The sequence below is a fragment of the Centroberyx gerrardi genome, chromosome 10 (assembly GCF_048128805.1).
Source record: "Centroberyx gerrardi isolate f3 chromosome 10, fCenGer3.hap1.cur.20231027, whole genome shotgun sequence".
In the NCBI taxonomy this organism is placed as follows: domain Eukaryota; kingdom Metazoa; phylum Chordata; class Actinopteri; order Beryciformes; family Berycidae; genus Centroberyx; species Centroberyx gerrardi.
The window spans coordinates 7,564,615-7,584,126 of NC_136006.1; the positions used below are offsets into that span (position 1 = coordinate 7,564,615).

At 42.6% G+C, this 19,512-nt stretch overlaps 2 protein-coding genes and 1 pseudogene across 3 annotated transcripts in view; 1 reads left to right on the forward strand and 2 right to left on the reverse strand.

Moving 5' to 3' along the window:
• The window catches only part of LOC139909131 (sterile alpha motif domain-containing protein 9-like), a 56,493-nt gene extending 45,806 nt beyond the window's left edge, over positions 1 to 10,687 (reverse strand). The window contains exons 1-2 of one of the 2 annotated variants that reach the window (XR_013505146.1): positions 10,564 to 10,687; positions 9,965 to 10,100 (exon numbers count right to left, since the gene is read on the reverse strand). The gene's annotated coding sequence lies outside the window, so the exon portion shown is untranslated. Of the gene's footprint in view, positions 1 to 9,964; positions 10,101 to 10,563 lie in introns of those variants that run through there. The other variant, XM_078286203.1, reaches the window with a different exon arrangement.
• Positions 420 to 8,295, reverse strand: LOC139914356 (sterile alpha motif domain-containing protein 9-like). The gene is made up of 2 exons (XM_071902651.2): positions 8,270 to 8,295; positions 420 to 6,226 (listed from the first exon to the last, which is right to left on the reverse strand). The coding sequence occupies exons 1-2, from the start codon at positions 8,291 to 8,293 to the stop codon at positions 1,688 to 1,690; spliced, it is 4,563 nt and encodes a 1,520-aa protein (XP_071758752.2). The 5' UTR covers positions 8,294 to 8,295; the 3' UTR covers positions 420 to 1,687.
• A 2,895-nt stretch (positions 10,688 to 13,582) lies between the features above and the next one.
• LOC139916194 (uncharacterized) lies at positions 13,583 to 16,167 on the forward strand (annotated as a pseudogene).
• The last annotated feature ends 3,345 nt before the right edge of the window (positions 16,168 to 19,512 follow it).

Here is a 19,512-nt window from a genome sequence, read left to right on the forward strand (position 1 = left end):
ATAACCTGTTATGTATTGTTACAAAGAGCTCTCTTTCTTGCAGCAGCAGGAGGATCCTGAAGATGGTGACATTACATTAAAATTAAACATTACCGTTACTATTACAGTATTACCTACAGTTATCTAGCCACAATACTGTAAAAATACAGTAACAATTTTAATACTGGATTATTTTCCCTGCCCAAGGACAATTTTCCCACAATGCATTGTAATGCACAGTATATTACTGTATAAACAAGTACAGTTTGCTACTGTAGGCTAATACAGTTAGTTACTGTCTAAATACAAGAATTACTAATGTGTTTCTTACAGTGCAGCCAGACAAGAATAACTCTATTAACCGTCCCTAACTAACATCCTGCCTCAGTATAAAGAAAAGAAAAACAAAGAAAAAATTTAGATGACGAATTCTTACATGGTAATGTTGCTGTGCACCATCTTTATTCAAAAGTAAATCTGTTATAAAACTGTTAACGTATATCATAATATTTCATGGAATAATGCAATGAAATTGCTGTGTTTGATACATCAATGTTTGTCAGCATGAGGCAACTTAACATATTATGATAAAAGGCAATAGTGGCACTCAATTTCAAATAAATTCATTTCAATATAACAAAAAAACAGCAACATTTCAATATTCAAATATTCAAAAATGCCTCCCATATTTACACTTACATTACATCGGTAGAAGTTTGAATATAAGAACATGTAAAACTCATGTTTTAAGAGGCTTGATTCAAAGGTAATGCAACATTTTTTCCTTTATAAGAAAGCAACTTAATGGTATCAATAATAGAACACACAGGGTCAAAGATACACACAATACATGTAAAATAGTGGCAAAATAATCATACTTAACCTCTTTTCAAAATGTGCAAGGCTTAATAAAATGGATGAATCCTCAAAAGTAAATCTTGTTATAAAACTGTTAATATACACCATTATATTTCATGGAATAGTGCAATGAAATTGCTGTGTTTGATACAACATCAATGTCAGCATGAGGCAACAGCAAAATTTCAATATTCAAAAATGCCTCCTGTATTTACATTAAATGGTAAATGTTTGAATATAAGAAAATGTAAAACTCATATTTTAAGAGGCTTGATTCAAAGGTAATGCAACATATTTTCCTTTATAAGAAAGCAACTTAATGGTATCAATAACAGAACATGCAGGGTCAAAGTAACACATATTAAATGTAAAATAGTGGCAAAATAATCATACTTAACTCAATCACTTTTCAAAATGTGTAAGGCTTAACAAAATTGATGAATCCTCAAAAGTAAATCTGTTATAAAATTGTTAACGTACATCATATTATTTCATGGAATAATGTAATGAAATTGCTGTGTTTGACACATCAGTGTTAGTCAGCATTCCATTTCAAATCATTTCAATACATAAAAAAAACAGCAATATTTCAATATTCAAAAATGCCTCCTGTATTTACATTAATTGGTTTAAAATAATGGCGCAATTAATCAGAATTAACTCAACCACTTTTTAATAAAATGGATGAATCCTCAAAAGTAAATCTGTTACAAAACTGTTAACGTACATAATTTTATTTCATGAAATAATGTAATGAAATTGCTGTGGTGATGATGAATCTTGTGATTCAATCTGATTATCTTCTATCGTAACATTAGCCTGGATATCTTCAAACAGGCTTCTCCTAGGTTCAGTTAATGTCAATGGCAAGTGGGCCTTTCATTGAGAAACCAATGAAGAATGACACTTTTGACCCCACTGCTCGTCCACTAAGCTGACTTCGGAACATTGGAGTGATTTCTATCTTCACATCTGGAATACAGGTATCTGCCACTATCAAGTTGCCCTGCACCTCGCCTGTTACCCTGCAAAGGAGCTCCTCTACCTCCTTCTCTTTCCATATTTTGCCATTTACCCACATTGAGGCAATTTGTTCCTGCCCAGCCTTAACACACCTCTCGATTTCCCCAAGGTGTACCAGTCTCTCATAACCCTGCTTCTTCCCCATGAAGAAATGGACAACAGGCCTCTTGCCATTGCACACTTCCTTCATCACTGCGTGATATGAGGTCCTCATCTGTGACACATACCTCCCCAGACTTGTAGGTTCTGCAGGCTTTAAATGCTGCTGTGGCCACAACAGTGCAACGGCGATGAAGTGCAACGGCAAGTTATCGCTTAATGGAATTTGTCCACGAAGAACTTGAGAAAGGAGATCAAGAAGCTTCTGGTATGGCTGAAGCTGTCGCGATCCGGGTTTGATACAACTTAGAACAACATTCACATAGATGAAGTTGATCCTCTCCTTCACATTGCTGTCAGCAGCATTTGCAAGAACAAACTCGTACTGTCTGGCAATTTTCTCCATCATTTCAGTTAGATTAGACACTGGATTTGAGAGACAATTCAGAATCCCACAATAGGTATCAGCTTTTCGAAACTCCAGGGATTGTCTTGCATGGTGAACCTGCAGCATGGTGTGCATGGTTTTATTCTTCAACAGATCTGCAGAATCTGTCTTGCAGAAGAGGTCTGCATATTGTTTGAAACATCTGAAAAGCTCAATTCGGGCTACTTGCTCACGACTGTCTTTCATTCCACATCTGGAGCCCAAGTTGACATAGAAATTGTCAAGTAAGTCAATGTTCAACTTCATCCTGAACTTGAGGTTGTAAAGTACGTCCTCAAACTGTCTGAGAATGGAGTAGTAGCGTGTGTGTTTGTTACGCATGGGATCATGTCTCTCTACTTCCTGAATCCCTGATTTAGAATCGCCAGAGAGAACACGACTCATTATGTCATGACGGACATTGCCTGAAGAAAATATGGGTGTCTTTGCCAGTATTTCAATGACAATTACTCCTACTTGAATTTCTCCCAGGCACCCTGAAGTATTGAAAGGGCAGTTGTCTTGTCTTGTCTTGTTCTGCAGTCGTTGCACTGACTCCTTCTTTGCAAGGTCCTGTGTTTCCTTGAATGCATGTATTGCTGATCGAGCCATTTTGAGAAAAATACTAAATTTTTCAGGCTTAATAGGCACATCCTTGTCATTTGCAATGGCATTCTTCAGCTCATGTTTGATAACTTGTGCTGATGTGTCTGCAATATATGAGTTCTCTCTGGAAAGATCTTTTGCTTTCCCTGCCCAATCTTTTGCCTCTTTGAAATCCTTCTTCTTTAAGTAATAGTACCTGGCTAGTAACTGAGAGATGATGGCATCTTTCTGAAATCTTTTTGATGCATTCAGTAGCACCATCTCTTCCAACCCCTGAGATTCACTTGCAATATCCTGAATTAGTGGAGAGAACTGAGATTCCTCCTCCACTGAGTGATGTCTCTTCACCAACATGTAGTGAACATCTTGCATGAGTGTGCCTTTGCCTTGTGTGCTCTCATAAAGCTTGTCTGTGGTTAGCAGTAGGTTGGTAATTTCTGCTTTTTTTACATTGTGTGTTGCTGTAAGTTCTTTCAAACAGTGCCAAGCAATGCTTGAGTGGATCATTTTCACAGCTTTGAATACTACCTTAGCCTCAACTGAGATGATGGAAATTAAAGTGGAAAACTTTCCAAATTCATCTTCGACACTGCCAGATCCACAAAATGGTTTTGGTTGAAGACCTAGAAATTCCTCACACAGTGAGACAGAGAGTGAGGCACCCTTGCAGTATACATTCAACAGAACTAAAACAGCAATGAGTTGTGCATGTTTTTGATCGATATTGAAGCTCTTCAGGGTGTTGCGGACCACACCTTGAATGTATTCTGGCGAAAAGTTCTTCTTCATGATCATGAATCCATAGAACGTTTCAGCATTCTTGTATGTTTTCTCTATTTCCACAAGTTTTTGCTCAAACTGTTTCTGCTCATTTTCAAAGAGATTATTGCCAATGAATACAGTCTCTGCAGTTGTTTCTGGCTGTTCTGAAGACTCTGACCTCATGCAATTCAGCAGAATTACCTGTGGGGAGCTAGACTGAATGTCCTTCTTCATACACTCTTTTTCAATGAGTTGCTGCAAGTCAAACACTTTGTCCATGTCCTCAAAGTCATCTATCATCAGCAAAACAGGGACCCGAGGTAATTGCTCTTCATGGTCATACATCAAAAGTTTGACCACTTGTTCAGCAACTTCAGCCAAGTCAGCGTTGCTGTCTCTCAGAACTGCACAACGGTACTTGTCCCTCAGAAACCATAGAGTGTGCATGGCTAAAGTTGTCCCACCACATCCAGGTACATGCATGAGGTTGAACAAAACACAGGCTTTTCTCAGAGTGCACAAATCTGGTATGACTGTGTTCACGATGAAGTCAAACTTGTCCCGTTTAATGAAAGGTGTGGATCCAGGCTGCTCAGAGAAATAGAAATTCCACCATGACACTTTTCCTCCTTTGTAGAAGTTCTCCTCTATGGCAATTTTGTCCTCATTTCCTCCTTCACACTGGTTCACACACAGGACATCTAAGGTATTCAAGCTACGCTCCACTTTCTTTTCAAACAGTACTTTGCTTCCTCCACCACAGCTCAGGAAACGGCTGGATTTCCGGTTTTCTGACAAAAGACTGCGGATGGTGCCATTGACTTCAGCAAAACTGAGCTCATAGATGCATCTACCAGAAATATTGATTCCATAGCGAGCCTCAATCAGGTCTTTCCAACTGGTAAAAGCATTTTCATTTTCACAGATACAAAGAATTTGCTCTGTGCCTCTGAGCTCCTGCCTGAATGTGCTGAAAGTCTCCACGAGAGGGTCCGTCTTCTCACTTACAGCAGATAAAAGTAAGAAAATGACAAGGAATCTCTTGTTTGGAAGCACATCTTTCCGGCACAAGAATGAAATCACATCTCGAACAGAGGCTCCCTTGTCTGTAAACCAGTATTCTGTGTCTGAGGGTGCCTCATCATTGATACCTCCATTGCAGAACACCCAGCTGGTGTTTCTAGTTAATTTCAACTTGCTGGCAATGTCTTCAACACCTTCTGTGATTTTATACTGTACTGGTAAATGGACATTCACTGTACTCTGCTCTTCAAAGTGCCGCTGTAATCCAGTTTTATCTGATTCTGGATCAAAGTCCAAAACAGCTGTTGGATTGAGCTCCAGAAGAAATTCCATTGATTCCAACTGGATTGAATGTGATTTGTTAGTTACTATCACATACCGCTCAAAGTGCGACTTATCTAAAGATTTGGATCCACCAGTAATCATTTGACTTAGTCTAGAGCCTTGATGACTGCTTTTAATCACTTTGAGGTGCTTCTCTTCTGCTTGTTTTCGGAGTTGTGATAGCTGTGGCAGACTGTCAACAAACTTGTTGTACTCCTCCATAGGTTTTGCATAGGTGGTCAGTGCAAGGAGATCCCTGCTGCTACTGCCATCACGGACATAGAAATGTTTTGACTGTTTTGTTTCAGTTTTGTCTGTTTCTTTGCCTTTTGCCTTCTTCTTTCCTTTCTTGGTATCCAAGCTGATATGGTAGAAGTCCTCTTTACAGATCATAGAGTCAGGCACTATGTCCACTTCTATCACACACTTCTCAGATGATGTCATATCCTTATTGAGAACCCCAACAAATCGAGGAGGCTTGATGCACATTTTAGCTGCCGGTTTGTGTTTATGTTCAAAATAATCACTAATGGCATAACTTAGTGCATTTTCATAAGCCTCTTTGTCATTAACATCCACTCCCAACACTTCACCATGGATGAAGTCTGGCTTGTCACCTACTCCAAAATGTATGGTGCCGTTGGTGCGGCTATTCATGCAGGCTGCTGCAAAGCGAATAACATCAGTAGTGAACTTACTCATTTTATTTTCATCTGATGTATTGATGAAAGCTTTATACTCATGACAGGGTTCAATATAGTCTGAGGCACCTGATTCTGTAACATCAAGAATGCTGTTCTCTGTGTATCTACATGTGTCATGGTATCTATGGAATGGATAGGGCTTGCATGGCCTTCCAGACTGGTTTACAGAGCTTGTTGGATGCTCTTTCCTCAATTTCAACAGCTCATCTCTGGCATGAATGATAAGTTTGGCCGGCCCAAGAGTCACACCCAAATCTGTTAAGTCTGTTTTATCTAAAAGTAAAAGACTAGATCCTTTAATGTCCTGTTGAAGCAACATATCTGCAAATTTGTCATCCACACCAGCCTCCTTGAGAGCCCATTGTCTCACTTGATGTTTACTCCAATCCTTGATGTCAGCTGACAGATCCTCCTCTTCATTCTAAAATAAAAGACATCACCTTATTATTCCAAATTCAAATTACCTTTAATTATTTGTTGACGATATTTAGTGTTGGGGAATGGGGTGCAGTTAACTCTACAACTACTTGTTAAACCAACTTGTGCAGTATTTGCGTGATAGTTCAGCTGAATTCAAATCTTAGATTTTTAAGCACTTAATTGCTTTGAGACATTTTGTTTAAGTACTTAGCTAGAAACTTACTACATTTAATATTAAATGTTTTTGTAACAAGATTTAACAGTATGTGACAGGTAATTGTTTTTAAAAGTCTTAAAGTGTTTATTTGTACGCTGTTGTAAACAGTGGGATAGCAACTGAGATAATGCCTCTTTTTTGTCTGTGTAACAAATCACACAAAGCTTTGATTGCTATAGCTGCAATCTGAGGTCTGAACTCAAACTCCAAGGCCAAAGATCCAGTTGACATTCAAAAACAATCAAAAACTGCAAAACTGTTATTAGTCAGGAGTACATAATGTTGGATTACAGCCTCATGCAAGTATACCCAGCTGCAGCCTGCGGAACGGGGCGGGGCTACAGATCGAACCTGTAATCCCGCCCATTGATGATTTCATTGGTTTAGCGAACCTGTAATCCCGCCCATTGTTGATTTCATTGGTTTAGCGAACCTGTAATCCCGCCCATTGATGATTTCATTGGTTTAGCGAACCTGTAATCCCGCCCACTGATGATTTCATTGGTTTAGCAAACCTGTAATCCCGCCCACTGATGATTTCATTGGTTTAGAGGTCGAAACAGGGCGGGACTACAGATCGCCTGTAATCTAAACTGAGAATCCACTATGGTTGGAAGCGAGGGAAGTAGTGGTTTGTTTGCTTAGCGGTAGTTATTCAATTTAGTTTCCTACTGTACATATATTCACAAACACTCTGTTGCATGTAAGAAAAGTCAATAACGCCAGCAATTAAAATAAAATGTTTTTATGGTGAAATATATTTATTACCTTTTCAAGTTTTTTCAAATGACAAAGACAGTACAATTCACACTAAGTGTGTGTGTGTGTGTAGAGAGAGAGAGAGAGAGAGAGAGAACATTTCACTCACTACAGTACTCACTATTCAAATCATCACAATGCACAACCGACAAGCATAGTTAACATCAAGGCTATCATTACTGGCTCACTAGCTGCTAATGTTAGCTACAGATCGAACCTGTAATCCCGCTCATTGATGATTTCATTGGTTTAGCAGTCGACTTCATTGTTTTAGTGGACGATTTCATTGGTTTAGCGGTTGACCTGTACCCCCGCCCCGATCTGTAGGCCCACCCCGATCTGTAGCCCCGCCCCGATCTGTAGCCCCGCCCCGATCTGTAGGCTGCAGCTGGGTGCTTCTCGCCTTGTGGGGCAGCAGGTTGGCTTAGTGAGTAGGGGTCCTGGCCATGTTTAGGTATTGCTGAGCAAGGCGATAAATCCCTACCAGCTCCAAGGGAAGGTCTGTATCTGACCTTGCGTTGTTACAACATTAAGAAGATATTACTTATACCACAAATACACACAAACACACACTGGGAGGTCAGAGGTCAGGGTCAGCTACAGTACAGCTTCCCTGGAGCTAATAGGGATTCAATGTCTTGCTCAAGCACACTTCAGTAGGGTGGGTGTTTAATGTCACAGCAGCTTGTACCTGGGCCTCCTGGTTGAAGGATGATCTCCCTAATCCCTATCCCACTTTTCTGCTTCATGTTATATTTTTTTGTATAATACCTATATGAGATTCCAGGCTCAGATGTGATGGCTTTACACATTGTGGGGGGCAGTAGTAGTTGAACTAATTTTGCAAAGCTGTGTTAAATTGATAAATATTATTTTTAGTGTGTTGGATCAAATATTGAACTTCTTTCACTGTAAAGCAGTTAGCAGTTTGATTGATTACAATATAAAAGTAGCTTTCCCTAAAGCAATGATATAGCAGAGATTTAAAAGAAGCAGTTCACAATAGAAATTACTAAATTGAGTACATATTAAAAAAATTAAATGTAGTTAATTTCAACAGTACTTTACCTTAATTTCGCCTGGGTCAGCCATAATAACCTCTGTTCACGCATCACAAATTTAGATGATCATCAAAGCTGAAAAGAAGATCAAAATATTCTAAATTATTATTATTGAGTGCAGCCTGGAACAGAAAAGAATAAGTACATATAGTAGCCAGGCTTTTCTACAAGACCAACTCTGTAATATATTTCCACTATCAGTCCTAGTGCCCATTGGGTATAAAATAAGATTATATTTGGATACTTCTGTGATGATGTATGGAATACTTGCACTGTAGTTACAGATTTTTTTTTTTCTGTCCAATTGCACATTGATCTTTGACTCCAAAGTGAACTCTTTCATGATACTCTATTGATACCCTTCCGAACAAAGTTGTCTTTTCACTCATTATAAAAATAGCTTCCCCTAAAGTGATGATATAGCATACATTTAAAATGAGCAATTCACAATAGAAAGCTATAAACTGAGAACATACTAAAAATTCATTAAAGTTCATTTCAACTGTACTTTACCTTCATTTCGCATGAACCAGCCATAATAGCCTCTGGTCATTCATCACAAATTTAGATCATCATCAAAGCTGAAAAAAATACAAATATTCAAAATTACAAATGTATAAATGTATAGGTATAAATCAACAGTCATCATGGTTGGTTGCACTGGTTGTAAGTTGTTGTTTTTTTGTTTTTTTAGTGCAGCCTGACGTGCCAAATGGAACAAAAAGAATAAGTACATATAGTTGCCAGGCTTTTCTTCCAGACCAACTCTGTAATACATTTCCACTATCAGTCCTAGTGCCCATTGGGTATAAAATAGATTATATGTGTAATGTGATGATGTAATACTTCCACTGTAGTTACAAATATTTGTATTTGTTTCAGATTAACAATAAGCCCACATTGTGAATTTCCACTGTCTAGTGTGGGCAATGAGATGCACTAGCTGTATGAGGAAAATCAAGATTTCACTAGTGTGCTCTCTGGTGCCAGCTGTGGCTGGAAATGAATCAAACCAGGAAGAAGGTGTGGTGCCCATTCAATACACATTTTAAATGTAGTTACACAAAAGAAAAAATAATTAAACTAATAAACAAGCCAGTTGCATGGTAAGCATGTCAAGATGAATTCATCACTTCATCACATACATTACATTTCACTTATTTATCACATATTACCATATTGAATAAGCATAATGAAACATATGAATACAAGCAATAAAAGCCAGTATAAGTAACTACCAAGATTATAATTTAATCAAGCAAGAGTTTAAAAATAAAAAATTTGGTTTCCATTCTAGTCAATTTGTGTCAGACAGGCAGAGGCAACATATAGCCTATGGGTGGAGCAGAAATGATCAAGTTTGTTACTTCCAGCTGGACAGGTAATATTATTTGGTTTCAAGGCCCATTTAGGTTATCAATACTCAGGTTATCAAAACAGTTTTCAGAAATGCCTCGGTGGCCAAAGGTGATAGGCTACAATAATTTTAAATCTCCAAATCAGATCCCAAATCACACAAACCTACAAGATAATAATTAGATATTAATAACTGATTGTCTGGCATGTGAATATTGCATGTAAATCTAAGGATGTAATTACATTTTTGTTTTGGAAGTCGAATAAGAATTGGATACAGGTCCGGGCCTTTCTTCTCAGGTAGGCTGTGTTTACAACAACATGTCTTAACATGGCCCACATTGAAAAACAGACTACAGGAAGTATAATGGAAAAAAACACACTCACCCGTCCTGGCCAAGTGTCTTTGCTATACCGCTATCTGCGCTGTCCCCATTGTTTTATGAATTGTTTACCAACCAGGGTTGATGTGACAGCCTTTTCTAAAAAAGGAAATAAAAATTAAATTTAACAAATGAAGGGATTCTGTCCACAGTAACGCTAGAGGGCTTTTAATTTGAAACGGAAACAGGAAGTGTTGAGTCATGTCTGTGACATATTCTACAGATATAGACATTGAAACTGTATTGAAAGGTGTAATGTTGCTGGTATGATGTCAGTATGACTATCAACAGATAATGCCGACAGTGAAAACAGATTTTCACTGTCTGTTTTTGCTGAGAACCGCGCGCGTCACGCGGAAAAAATAGGCGACACGCCAAATCTCTAGATGAGCCGCAGCCACATCTAGAGATCTACATCTAGATGTGGCCGGGGCGATGTAATTGCTTTTTTTATTTGGAGGTCGAATTGGGATTGCCTCTCTCTTTTTGCAAGAACATGCCATAACATGGCCCACACTGAAAAACACAGAAAGTAGTCTTTAATGAAATATAACACACTTACCTATCCTGGTCAAGTTTCTTGCTCTTATAATTGATGATCCGCGCTGTCCTCGTCGATTTATCAATTGCTTGCCAACCAGGGTTGATGTGACAGCCTTTTCCAAAGAAGTAAGTAAGTACTGACTCTTGATGTTCTTGTTTGCGGAGGAGACAGTGAGATCTGCCGGTCGGTAGGCAGAACTGATTTAAGGTCGTTTCATATGAAACGAAACCTAGAGCCTGCTGCTGCTTCCTTCCTTTTTTCTTTTTTTTTTGCCAATGGATGCTTCTCGAAACTTTTAAAGACTTCCCTAAATAGACGACTAAGGAAAATAAAAATGAACAAACTGCATTAACCACAATATAATATAATAGAATAGAATAGAATAGAATAGGACTTTTAACACTCATACCTACTGTATGTTGAAACAAAATGTCAACACAACTTGTTCCCTGCTGTGCTTCCCATTCATCTTTCCTCTATTGATTATAGCCGTTATCAATCACTATATCTTCGAAAAGAGATTTTGCAATAGCCTATCGTTATCGTTAATCGTTTTCTTTAAATTTGGTATGGATTTCTTTGGTCCTTGGTAGATTAAGGTTGGGGTTAGATTAGTAAATTTTTTAGGAGAAAATAAAGCCTCATTTGAGCCGGAAATGTGAATCCACGAGATTACACTTTGGCAAACAAAGTAGATGCTGTTTGTTTTGGTCTATTGCACACTAAATAGCACCGCACAGGTCAAGCTAGCAAGCAGCAGAATATTTTGAACATCCGGTGATTTTTTCAAAATAAAAGTGAAATGTTAAACAAGTACTTGATACCTTTCAGCTGACTAATATAGGATAATTGTGTTAAATGATATTCATAACAATATAATATTCAAATTACTAAAATAAATTAGATTACGTGTTTTCAAGATATTTGATACTCCCAATATCAACACAAAGAGCACATTAACTTATTCAGGACAACTTGAATTTTCTATAATATTCTATAATATAATATATTTTCATTTGTCAATACCTAATGAGGCTACCCTGGATAAGTGCTGTTAATAGTGGCTTTCCTGTTTTTGACAGAGACACCCTGTAGCAACCCTTACCAAAAATAAATATAGTGATCTAATAGGCTACTAGCCTATAGTACGAAGGACACAAAACTTAGAAATATCTTGCAGAAATAATACCATAGAGAAATCATCCATTAATACTATAGCAGATAAAAATAACATAGCATTTTTCAGTGTTCTTGTTGCGTTTTCAGCTTCGTTATCCATATTGAGGAAGGATCACGCAGAACATATCTTCTGATACAATACATTTATTCTTTCCTTCACAGCACTGGAAAAACATCAGCAGCCATGGCATGTGCTCAAACAACAGGAACAGGAAGAAAATGTGTCCGCCCAGAAAATGAGCAACGACAGTCACATGGAGTGCACGTCACCTAAACCAGGACGTATGGTTTACAATACAAGCGCACAAAAAAAAAACTTCTGGTCGTAAACCATATAATATGGGAGCATATAATTCCAACAAATAAGATTATACAACTTAAAATGAATATAAATAATATAACAGATGAGAGCACATAACTTAACAGTTCTGAAAGAGAGAAAGTTCAGGGGCACTTTTTTAAATTTAGTGTAGGGTGAAGTAGCTATAAAGTTGTTTTCAGTGATCTGAAAACATCTGGGTGCGAGAAGTGAACAAGACATGCCCTCCTTCCCTCAACGACTACCATCCAGCAGCTGAGTGCTTAACAACTAGCTGTTTTATTTAATGTCAGTGAACCTGTAACCATTGATTATCTACCCTTGGGTCAGGAGCATTATACCAAATTAACCACACCTGTGTGGGTGCGGCGTCACCAGCAGCGCGCTATCTCTGCTGCACACCCACACACTCACTCTCTTTTTATCCTCCTGGTCGGTAAGAGCATACTGAGAAGTCGTCACAAAATTGTTACTTTCACGGTTTAGCTGTTTTTTTCGGGCTGCTTTGGGCACCCCGGTGGTGTCCCGTGATTACGCTATGAGCGCGGATATTGAGCAATTATATTGTTTGTTATTACCTGTTTTGCTGCTGTGATTTATTTCTTAGAGGGAAAGAGACGGCGCTTGGGGTTAACTCAAGCGGGGATTCGCGCTAGTGAGTGAGAGAGAGGAGGTTCTCTTCTCTCTTCAACCGTGTGTGTGTGGGGGGGTACATATCGGGCTGTAGGTGTTTCCCCAGTTGCATTAATTTAAAGGGGGATTGCCTCATGTTTAATTTTGCCCTGCATGTAAAGGGGAAAAAAGACCCATACATATACGCATATTTGCTGGTAATTTTGTTTTGCTAATTAACAGTTGGAGGATGGCATCCCAGGAGGGTGATGCAAGAGACAGTGGTCCGGACGAGGTAATGCCGCCGGGCCAGGTTCAAGTTCCTCCTGATGCAGGTGTACCGGCAAAGGGGAGGAAGTGCTCCAGGAAGAGGAAGTGGGCAGAATCCGTCCCAGTCCACGGGTGGACCTCATGCAGAGGCAGTTGGAGGAAATGCGCAAGACCATAGAAAATATGGCTGCAAGTCAGCACCAATTGCTTGCGCTGCAGAGTGGGTGGGGTCAGGGTCCCCATCCTGACGCCCTGTCCCTTACAGCCTCAGATAAACTGGATAAGAGCGATGGCTTTGACCACGGCTCCTCTGAGGGTAAGGATGATTTTGATGGAATGGATGATGCCGATGCCAATTCCTGGGTAGGTAAGACCTCCTCCTTGGGGGCTGGTGAGTTGTCAGTCGAGACTTTGGTCTCGTGTGCTGCAGTAGCTGCTGGTGTTCCCCCTCCACCATCCCCTCCTAGGGCTTCTGCGCTGGACCGAGACCCGCGGGGCTGAGACAGCCTCCATTGCCGGTGTTTCCGGATTTTGTCAAGCATCTGCAGATGTCTTGGGCAAAACCTAGGGAGGTGAAACCACTCGGCGCTCGCCATTCTCGGTGGGGCTGCAGAGCATGGTTTGGACAGAACCACAAGGGATGGCTCAACCTTTGCAATGTTGGCTGGGGCCACAGCCTCTGGCAGTAGGGATGCTCGTCACCCTAATAAGAGGTGCCGTGCCACCGACGGGTTGGTGGTGAAGGCTTTTCAGTCAACAGCCATGGCCTCTAGGCTGGCTAATACTAATGCTCTCCTCTTGGTGTACTTGGAGGGTCTGATAAGAGACTTGGAGTCCAAAGACCCAGCGGACCTTATGTCAGAGATGGCAAAGGTCATTGATGTGGTGATACAGGGTGCGAGTGCTCAGGCTAGGGTCTTGGGCAATACTCTAGCCCAGCTGACCCTAGCTCGGAGACACGTCTGGATGAGCCAGTCTGGTCTGGCAGAAGCGGACCAGGCTGCTGTGTTGAAGGTTGGTGTAACCCCCGGTGAGGTGTTTGGGCCTGCAGCAGAGGCCATGTTGGATGAGGCCCAGAAGGTTAGGGTGAGGATGCAGTCTATCTATCAACTGGCACAGTCCAGACCCCCGTCTCGGGGATCCCAGGGGAGGCGTGCTGGCCTGCAGCGGTCTAGCTTTGCAGACCAGGGCCCTTCCCCGGGTTCTGGCAATTTCAGGCAGAGCTTTGTGCCATGGCAGGGGCAGGGCCGTCAGCGCCCCCGCCCGCGCTTTAGAGAGCAAACCACCCGTTCATCCTCCAGGCCGCAGCAGCATACCTGACGGTGCGCGGCCTCTGGCATCGGCTTTTTCTGCTTCTCACCTCTCTGCCTGGCATCAGTGCACTTCATGCCCATGGGTGATCAGCACCCTGGAGTGTGGATACCGCTTGCAGTTTGCAACCAGGCCCCCTCGTTTTCGAGGCGTTCTGGAGACCAAGGTGAGGGACAAATCTCATTCTGCTGTTTTGGCCAGCGAGATTTCTGAGAAAAGGTGCAATAAGGCCCCTGTCCCAAGGGGAGATGGGGCAGGGGTTTTATTCAGGTTATTTTCTGGTGCCGAAACGGGATGGGGGGTTCCGCCCCATCCTAAATTTAAAGCGGCTAAACAAGTACCTCAAGGTACTTCCCTTTCGGATGCTCAGGTTGAAAGCACTCTTTCAGTCCATCAGGACAGGCGGCTGGTTCACAGCAGTGGACCTTCGCGACGCATACTTCCACATCCCTATTTGTCCAGATCACAGGCAGTTCCTCAGGTTCACTTTTCAAGGAAGAGCCTTCGAGTACACAGTCCTTCCATTTGGCCTGTCTCTGTCTCCACACACCTTCACAAAGTGTATGGATGCAGCACTGGTCCCCCTGTGTCAGGCAGGCATAGGGGTCTGCAACTACCTGGACGATTGGCTGGTTTGTGCTCAGTCAGAGAGCCAGGCTCGAGCTCACACAGAGGCTGTGCTGGCTCATCTCCTCTCCCTTGGGTTGCATCTGAACCCAGAGAAGAGCCACCTCAACCCAACAAGAAGGATCAGGTATCTGGGGCTTATGCTGGACTCTGTGGCAATGAGGGCGTGTCTGACGCAGGAGAGGAGGAGAGCAATTATGGAGTGCATTGCCGGCTGTGTTTCTGGCAGGCCGGCGTCAGTGGCAAGGTGCCAGAGGATGTTGGGCCTCTTTGCGGCGGCCGCCTAGGTCATGCCTTTGGGCCTGTTGCACACCCGCCCCCTTCAGCGGTGGTTCATACGTCAGAAGGTGTGTCCAAGGAAGGACAAATCCAAGTTGCTGGTTTTGCCTCAGAAGGGCCAAGGGGTCCTCAGGTGGTGGAGCCGGTCCTTGGCTGTCGAAGAAGGGGTTCCCCTGGGCCAGGGCTCCTCCAGGGTGACCATAACCACCGACGCTTCCCTCTCGGGCTGGGGCGCAGTCTGGGAAGGGAGGTCCATTTGGGGGCACTGGGGTGCTGCGCAGCAGGGGTGGCATGTGAACCTCCTCGAAATGGAGGCAGTCAGCCTGGCTTTGAGGCACTTCCTCCCAGCTATTTTGGGACGGCAGGTGTTGGTGAGGACCGACAGCACTGCAGTGGTGTCTTACATAAATCAGCAGGGTGGGGTGAGGTCCCCGTCCCTGCATGCAAGAGCACAGCAGCTCCTTTTGTGGGCACAGGCCCATGGTGTCTCCCTGAGGGCTTTTCATTTCCCGGGGTCTCAGAATGTAGCAGCAGACCTCTTGTCACGGGGTGGTCCCCACCCAGGCGAGTGGCGCTTGCACCCACAGATTGTGGAGAGAATTTGGGGCTGCTTCGGGAGAGCAGGGGTGGACCTTTTTTCCGCAGAGGACAACACTCATTGCCCCTTGTGGTTTTCGATTCAGGGCCCACCAGGGCCACTGGGGACAGATGCCCTGAGTCTTCCATGGCCACGAGACAGGCTATATGCCTTCCCCCCGCTTCCTCTCCTGCCAGCCTTGCTAACAAGGATCAGGCTGCTGGGAGCCCAGGTGCTGGGAGCCCAGGTGCTCTTAGTGGCCCTGAACTGGCCAAAGAGACCATGGATGGCAGGGATCATGGAACTGCTGGAGGGCAGCCCATGGCCTCTCCCAGTCAGGCCGGACATGTTGTCACAGGTGCGAGGGAAGATTTGGTACCCGAAGCCCCAGGTTCTGAGCCTTCATGTGTGGCCCTTGAACGGCAGCGTTTGCAGGGGCTCGGCTTAGGCAGGGACGTAATAGACACTCTGCAAGCCTCCCGGGCTCTCTCCACCAGACTGCAGTATAGCAGCAAATGGAGAGTGTTCAGGGATTGGTGTGCTTCTACAGGGGAAAGCCCCACGACTTGTGACATCTCTGTGATCCTGTCTTTTCTTCAGCACCATGGGGCGGGCAGAATCCACACTTAGGGGCTACCTGGCCGCTATCTCTACAGGTCATGATAGGTGTGAAGGGGTGTCCCCTGGGGCTCACCCTTTGGCATCACGGTTTTTGAAGGGGGTGAGGAGAAGCAGACCGTCTCGGCAGCGTCTTCTCCCCTCCTGGGACCTTCAGGTGGTGCTCAGGGCTCTTTGTCTGCCTCCTTTCGAGCCTTTATCGGGCCTTGATCTTCGGCTTCTCTCTTTGAAAACAACCTTCCTTCTGGCTATTGTTTCGGCCAAGCGGGTGAGTGAGTTGAGTGCTCTGTCTGTGGATGGGGCTTTTCTCAGGTTTGGGGAAGGAGATGGGTCGGTCTATCTCCTTCCAAACCCAGCTTTTCTGCCTAAGGTTCTGACAAGGAGATTTGTTTCTAAACCCCTGGTCCCTGGTGCTGAACGCATTTCATCGTCCCCCACACCCTTCTGCAGAGGCAGAGAGGCTTCACAAGTTGTGCCCGGTGAGGGCCCTTAGGCCCTACTCAACTAGGGGGGTGTCCACTTTGTGGGCCCTGTTAAGGGGGGCGTGTTTTTCTGTTATTGTTGCTGAAGACTGAGTGTCATTCACTTCTTAATCCATTCATTCTGCAGATGGTTCTGTTGGCCTGTTAGTGTTCGCCACTTCACTCTCCTCATGACTAATTTGGTATACGGTAGTCAATGGTTACAGGTTCACTGTCATGAAATAGAACGTTTACGTATGTAAACACGGTTTTATGAATGAAGTGAACCTGGAACCATTCATTGTCACTTGGCAGTGGAAGGTGGGCTCTGGGCTCTCCCTTCTGAGTCAGCTAAAAAGAAAGTGAGTGTGTGGATATGAGAGATATAGCGCGCTGCTGGTGACGCCGCACTCACACAGGTGTGGTTAATTTGGTATAATGCTCCTGACCCAAGGGTAGATAATCAATGGTTCCAGGTTCACTTCATTCATAAAACCGTGTTTACATACGTAAACGTTCGATCCAGTGGAGAGCAGTGGAGAGCCCCGGTGGTAGGCTACCGATGGTCTACGCTTCTTGCCTGTGCGGCGAGCTGGAAAACGTGCTTGTTGCTGCCCCCTCTGGCCCCCAAACAACAGGTTAGCTCTGGTGAATGTGTGTGTAAACAGGATGCAACAGGTGTTTTTTTTCCAGCGGCCAGAGGGGGCAGCAAAGGACGTTTTCCAGCTCGCCGCACAGGCAAGAAGCGAGCGTAGCAGCCATTTCTAAGACATGCATACAAAAACAACCAGGACAAGCCACACAAAGGTGAGATTTTATACTTTATTGCAAATACTTTCACACAATATGATCCACCGTCCTAACAGATAAGGGTTCAATGAATCCAGAAAGCTTGTCAGATTGGCAAATTCGATTTGTAAACCTTGGCCGGTACGCCGGAAATTTTCTGTTCCATCTACATGCTAGGTTTTTAACGCAGGGACCTGGGACTGACACCCCACGCAGTGTTGTGTCAGTCCCAACAGGGCTAGCATGATGTTAGCTGTGTTTTTTCCCCCCCAATTGTTATTTACAAATACGAAAACCAGCTATCTAGAAAAAAAGCCATGTAGCCTCAATCTCAAAAGTTTTGAATGCAAAGTGTAAAAGCACAATACGTCTTTGCAAATAAATTTGCATTTTAAATCGAAGTGCCTGTTGTTAACTCACCTAACCAACTCGCATCCCCTGTCGAACTTGAAGTGCCTGATCTCACTGGTGGCGCATGCGTTGGAGGCCGAAGGGATTACTTGTAGTGTTGATGCGCAAGGAAAAATTGTTCCTATAAAGGCAACTCAAGAAAATGCTGGAATAACACAAAAACTACATATCAAGTAAAATCAAGTTTTATTAAGTACGGATTGATGCTGTAACGTCAGCTCCGTTTATGTTGGGCAACTCGGGCGACTTTCCGACTGGGAACTCCGTAGCATGAGATGAAGACAGCAGTGTCACTGTAGCCTATACTACCCCCCCCCCCCAGTTTTGTGAATTTCATTTGAGTCTACAAGCACAGCAAACATGACTTACTGACCAACCTCAAAAGCTTTGTCATGATGACTGACATCTGTCAAACTCTGCCACCATTTTCTTCACAGCAGAACTGGTGCGGTGGAAAGAGTCCTGGTTTTGCTCTTTCTGAAGATGTTTCACCATTTATCACCGACCCACCCTAAAATGGTTTAGCCTATATGGATTTTTAACAAGCTAACCTAAAGTAACTTCCAAGCAGGACAGTCTCCAGGAGTAACGTCTTTTTGCCCCAGGTGCCGCCATAGAATTCGATTAAAACTCAGCAAAATCGCCCGCACTTCTTGACTGCGGAGTGATATGATAAGATGTGAAACAAAGTCGTAAATTAAATAATATATTAGTGACCTGGGCAGACCACAAAACCATGGTTGGAAAAATAAAAAAAATAAAAAATAAAAACATGGTTGAGCAGAAACAGATTGCTAGCCGACTGACATTACATAGCTCTGGTCTGGCTGGGCAAGCAACCACGCGCAGATTGGAGTAGGCAACGTTTCTATGGTAACAGCAGCGTCCCCTAATTATCACAGATAGCTGTAAGCTAATGAGCTAATTCAGTGCAGGCAGTATTCATTAGCTATGTCTGTTTGAAATGAAATGCATATTTTTTCCATTTTTCCTCAGGCTGAAGCGCAAGAATCTTCTTTAAAGAAAACATTTTCCCCACACTATTGGCAAGAAATATAACTAACTAATTTCCTGAATAAACTTTAAAATGTTAAGCATATTCCTTTTGTTTATACTTTTACTTTACTTTAAATCGTTCCACATTAAATAGTTTAGTTTTACTCACTGTCTGAAGGTTCATAGCATATTTACATAACTGAATCAAGACAACACTGAAGACCTATGTAAAACAGTGCAAAATACTTTATTTTGAGTGAAATACACTCATCATTACAGTCATGGCAGTCAAAAAAAAAAAGATTTCCATTTATCATGAATCTAAACAGACACAGCAGGCAATACTTTCTCTGAAGGAGTTAAAAGCTTAAACATATACAGTAGGTGCTTAAACATTTAACTCTTAAAATATAACATTACACAGTATCAAGCAAATAGTATTCATACTGTAGCATGTGCAGCAAAAATCATTTTTAAGGTCTATTCTAGACTATCACAGCAATTGATGTGTGGGACAA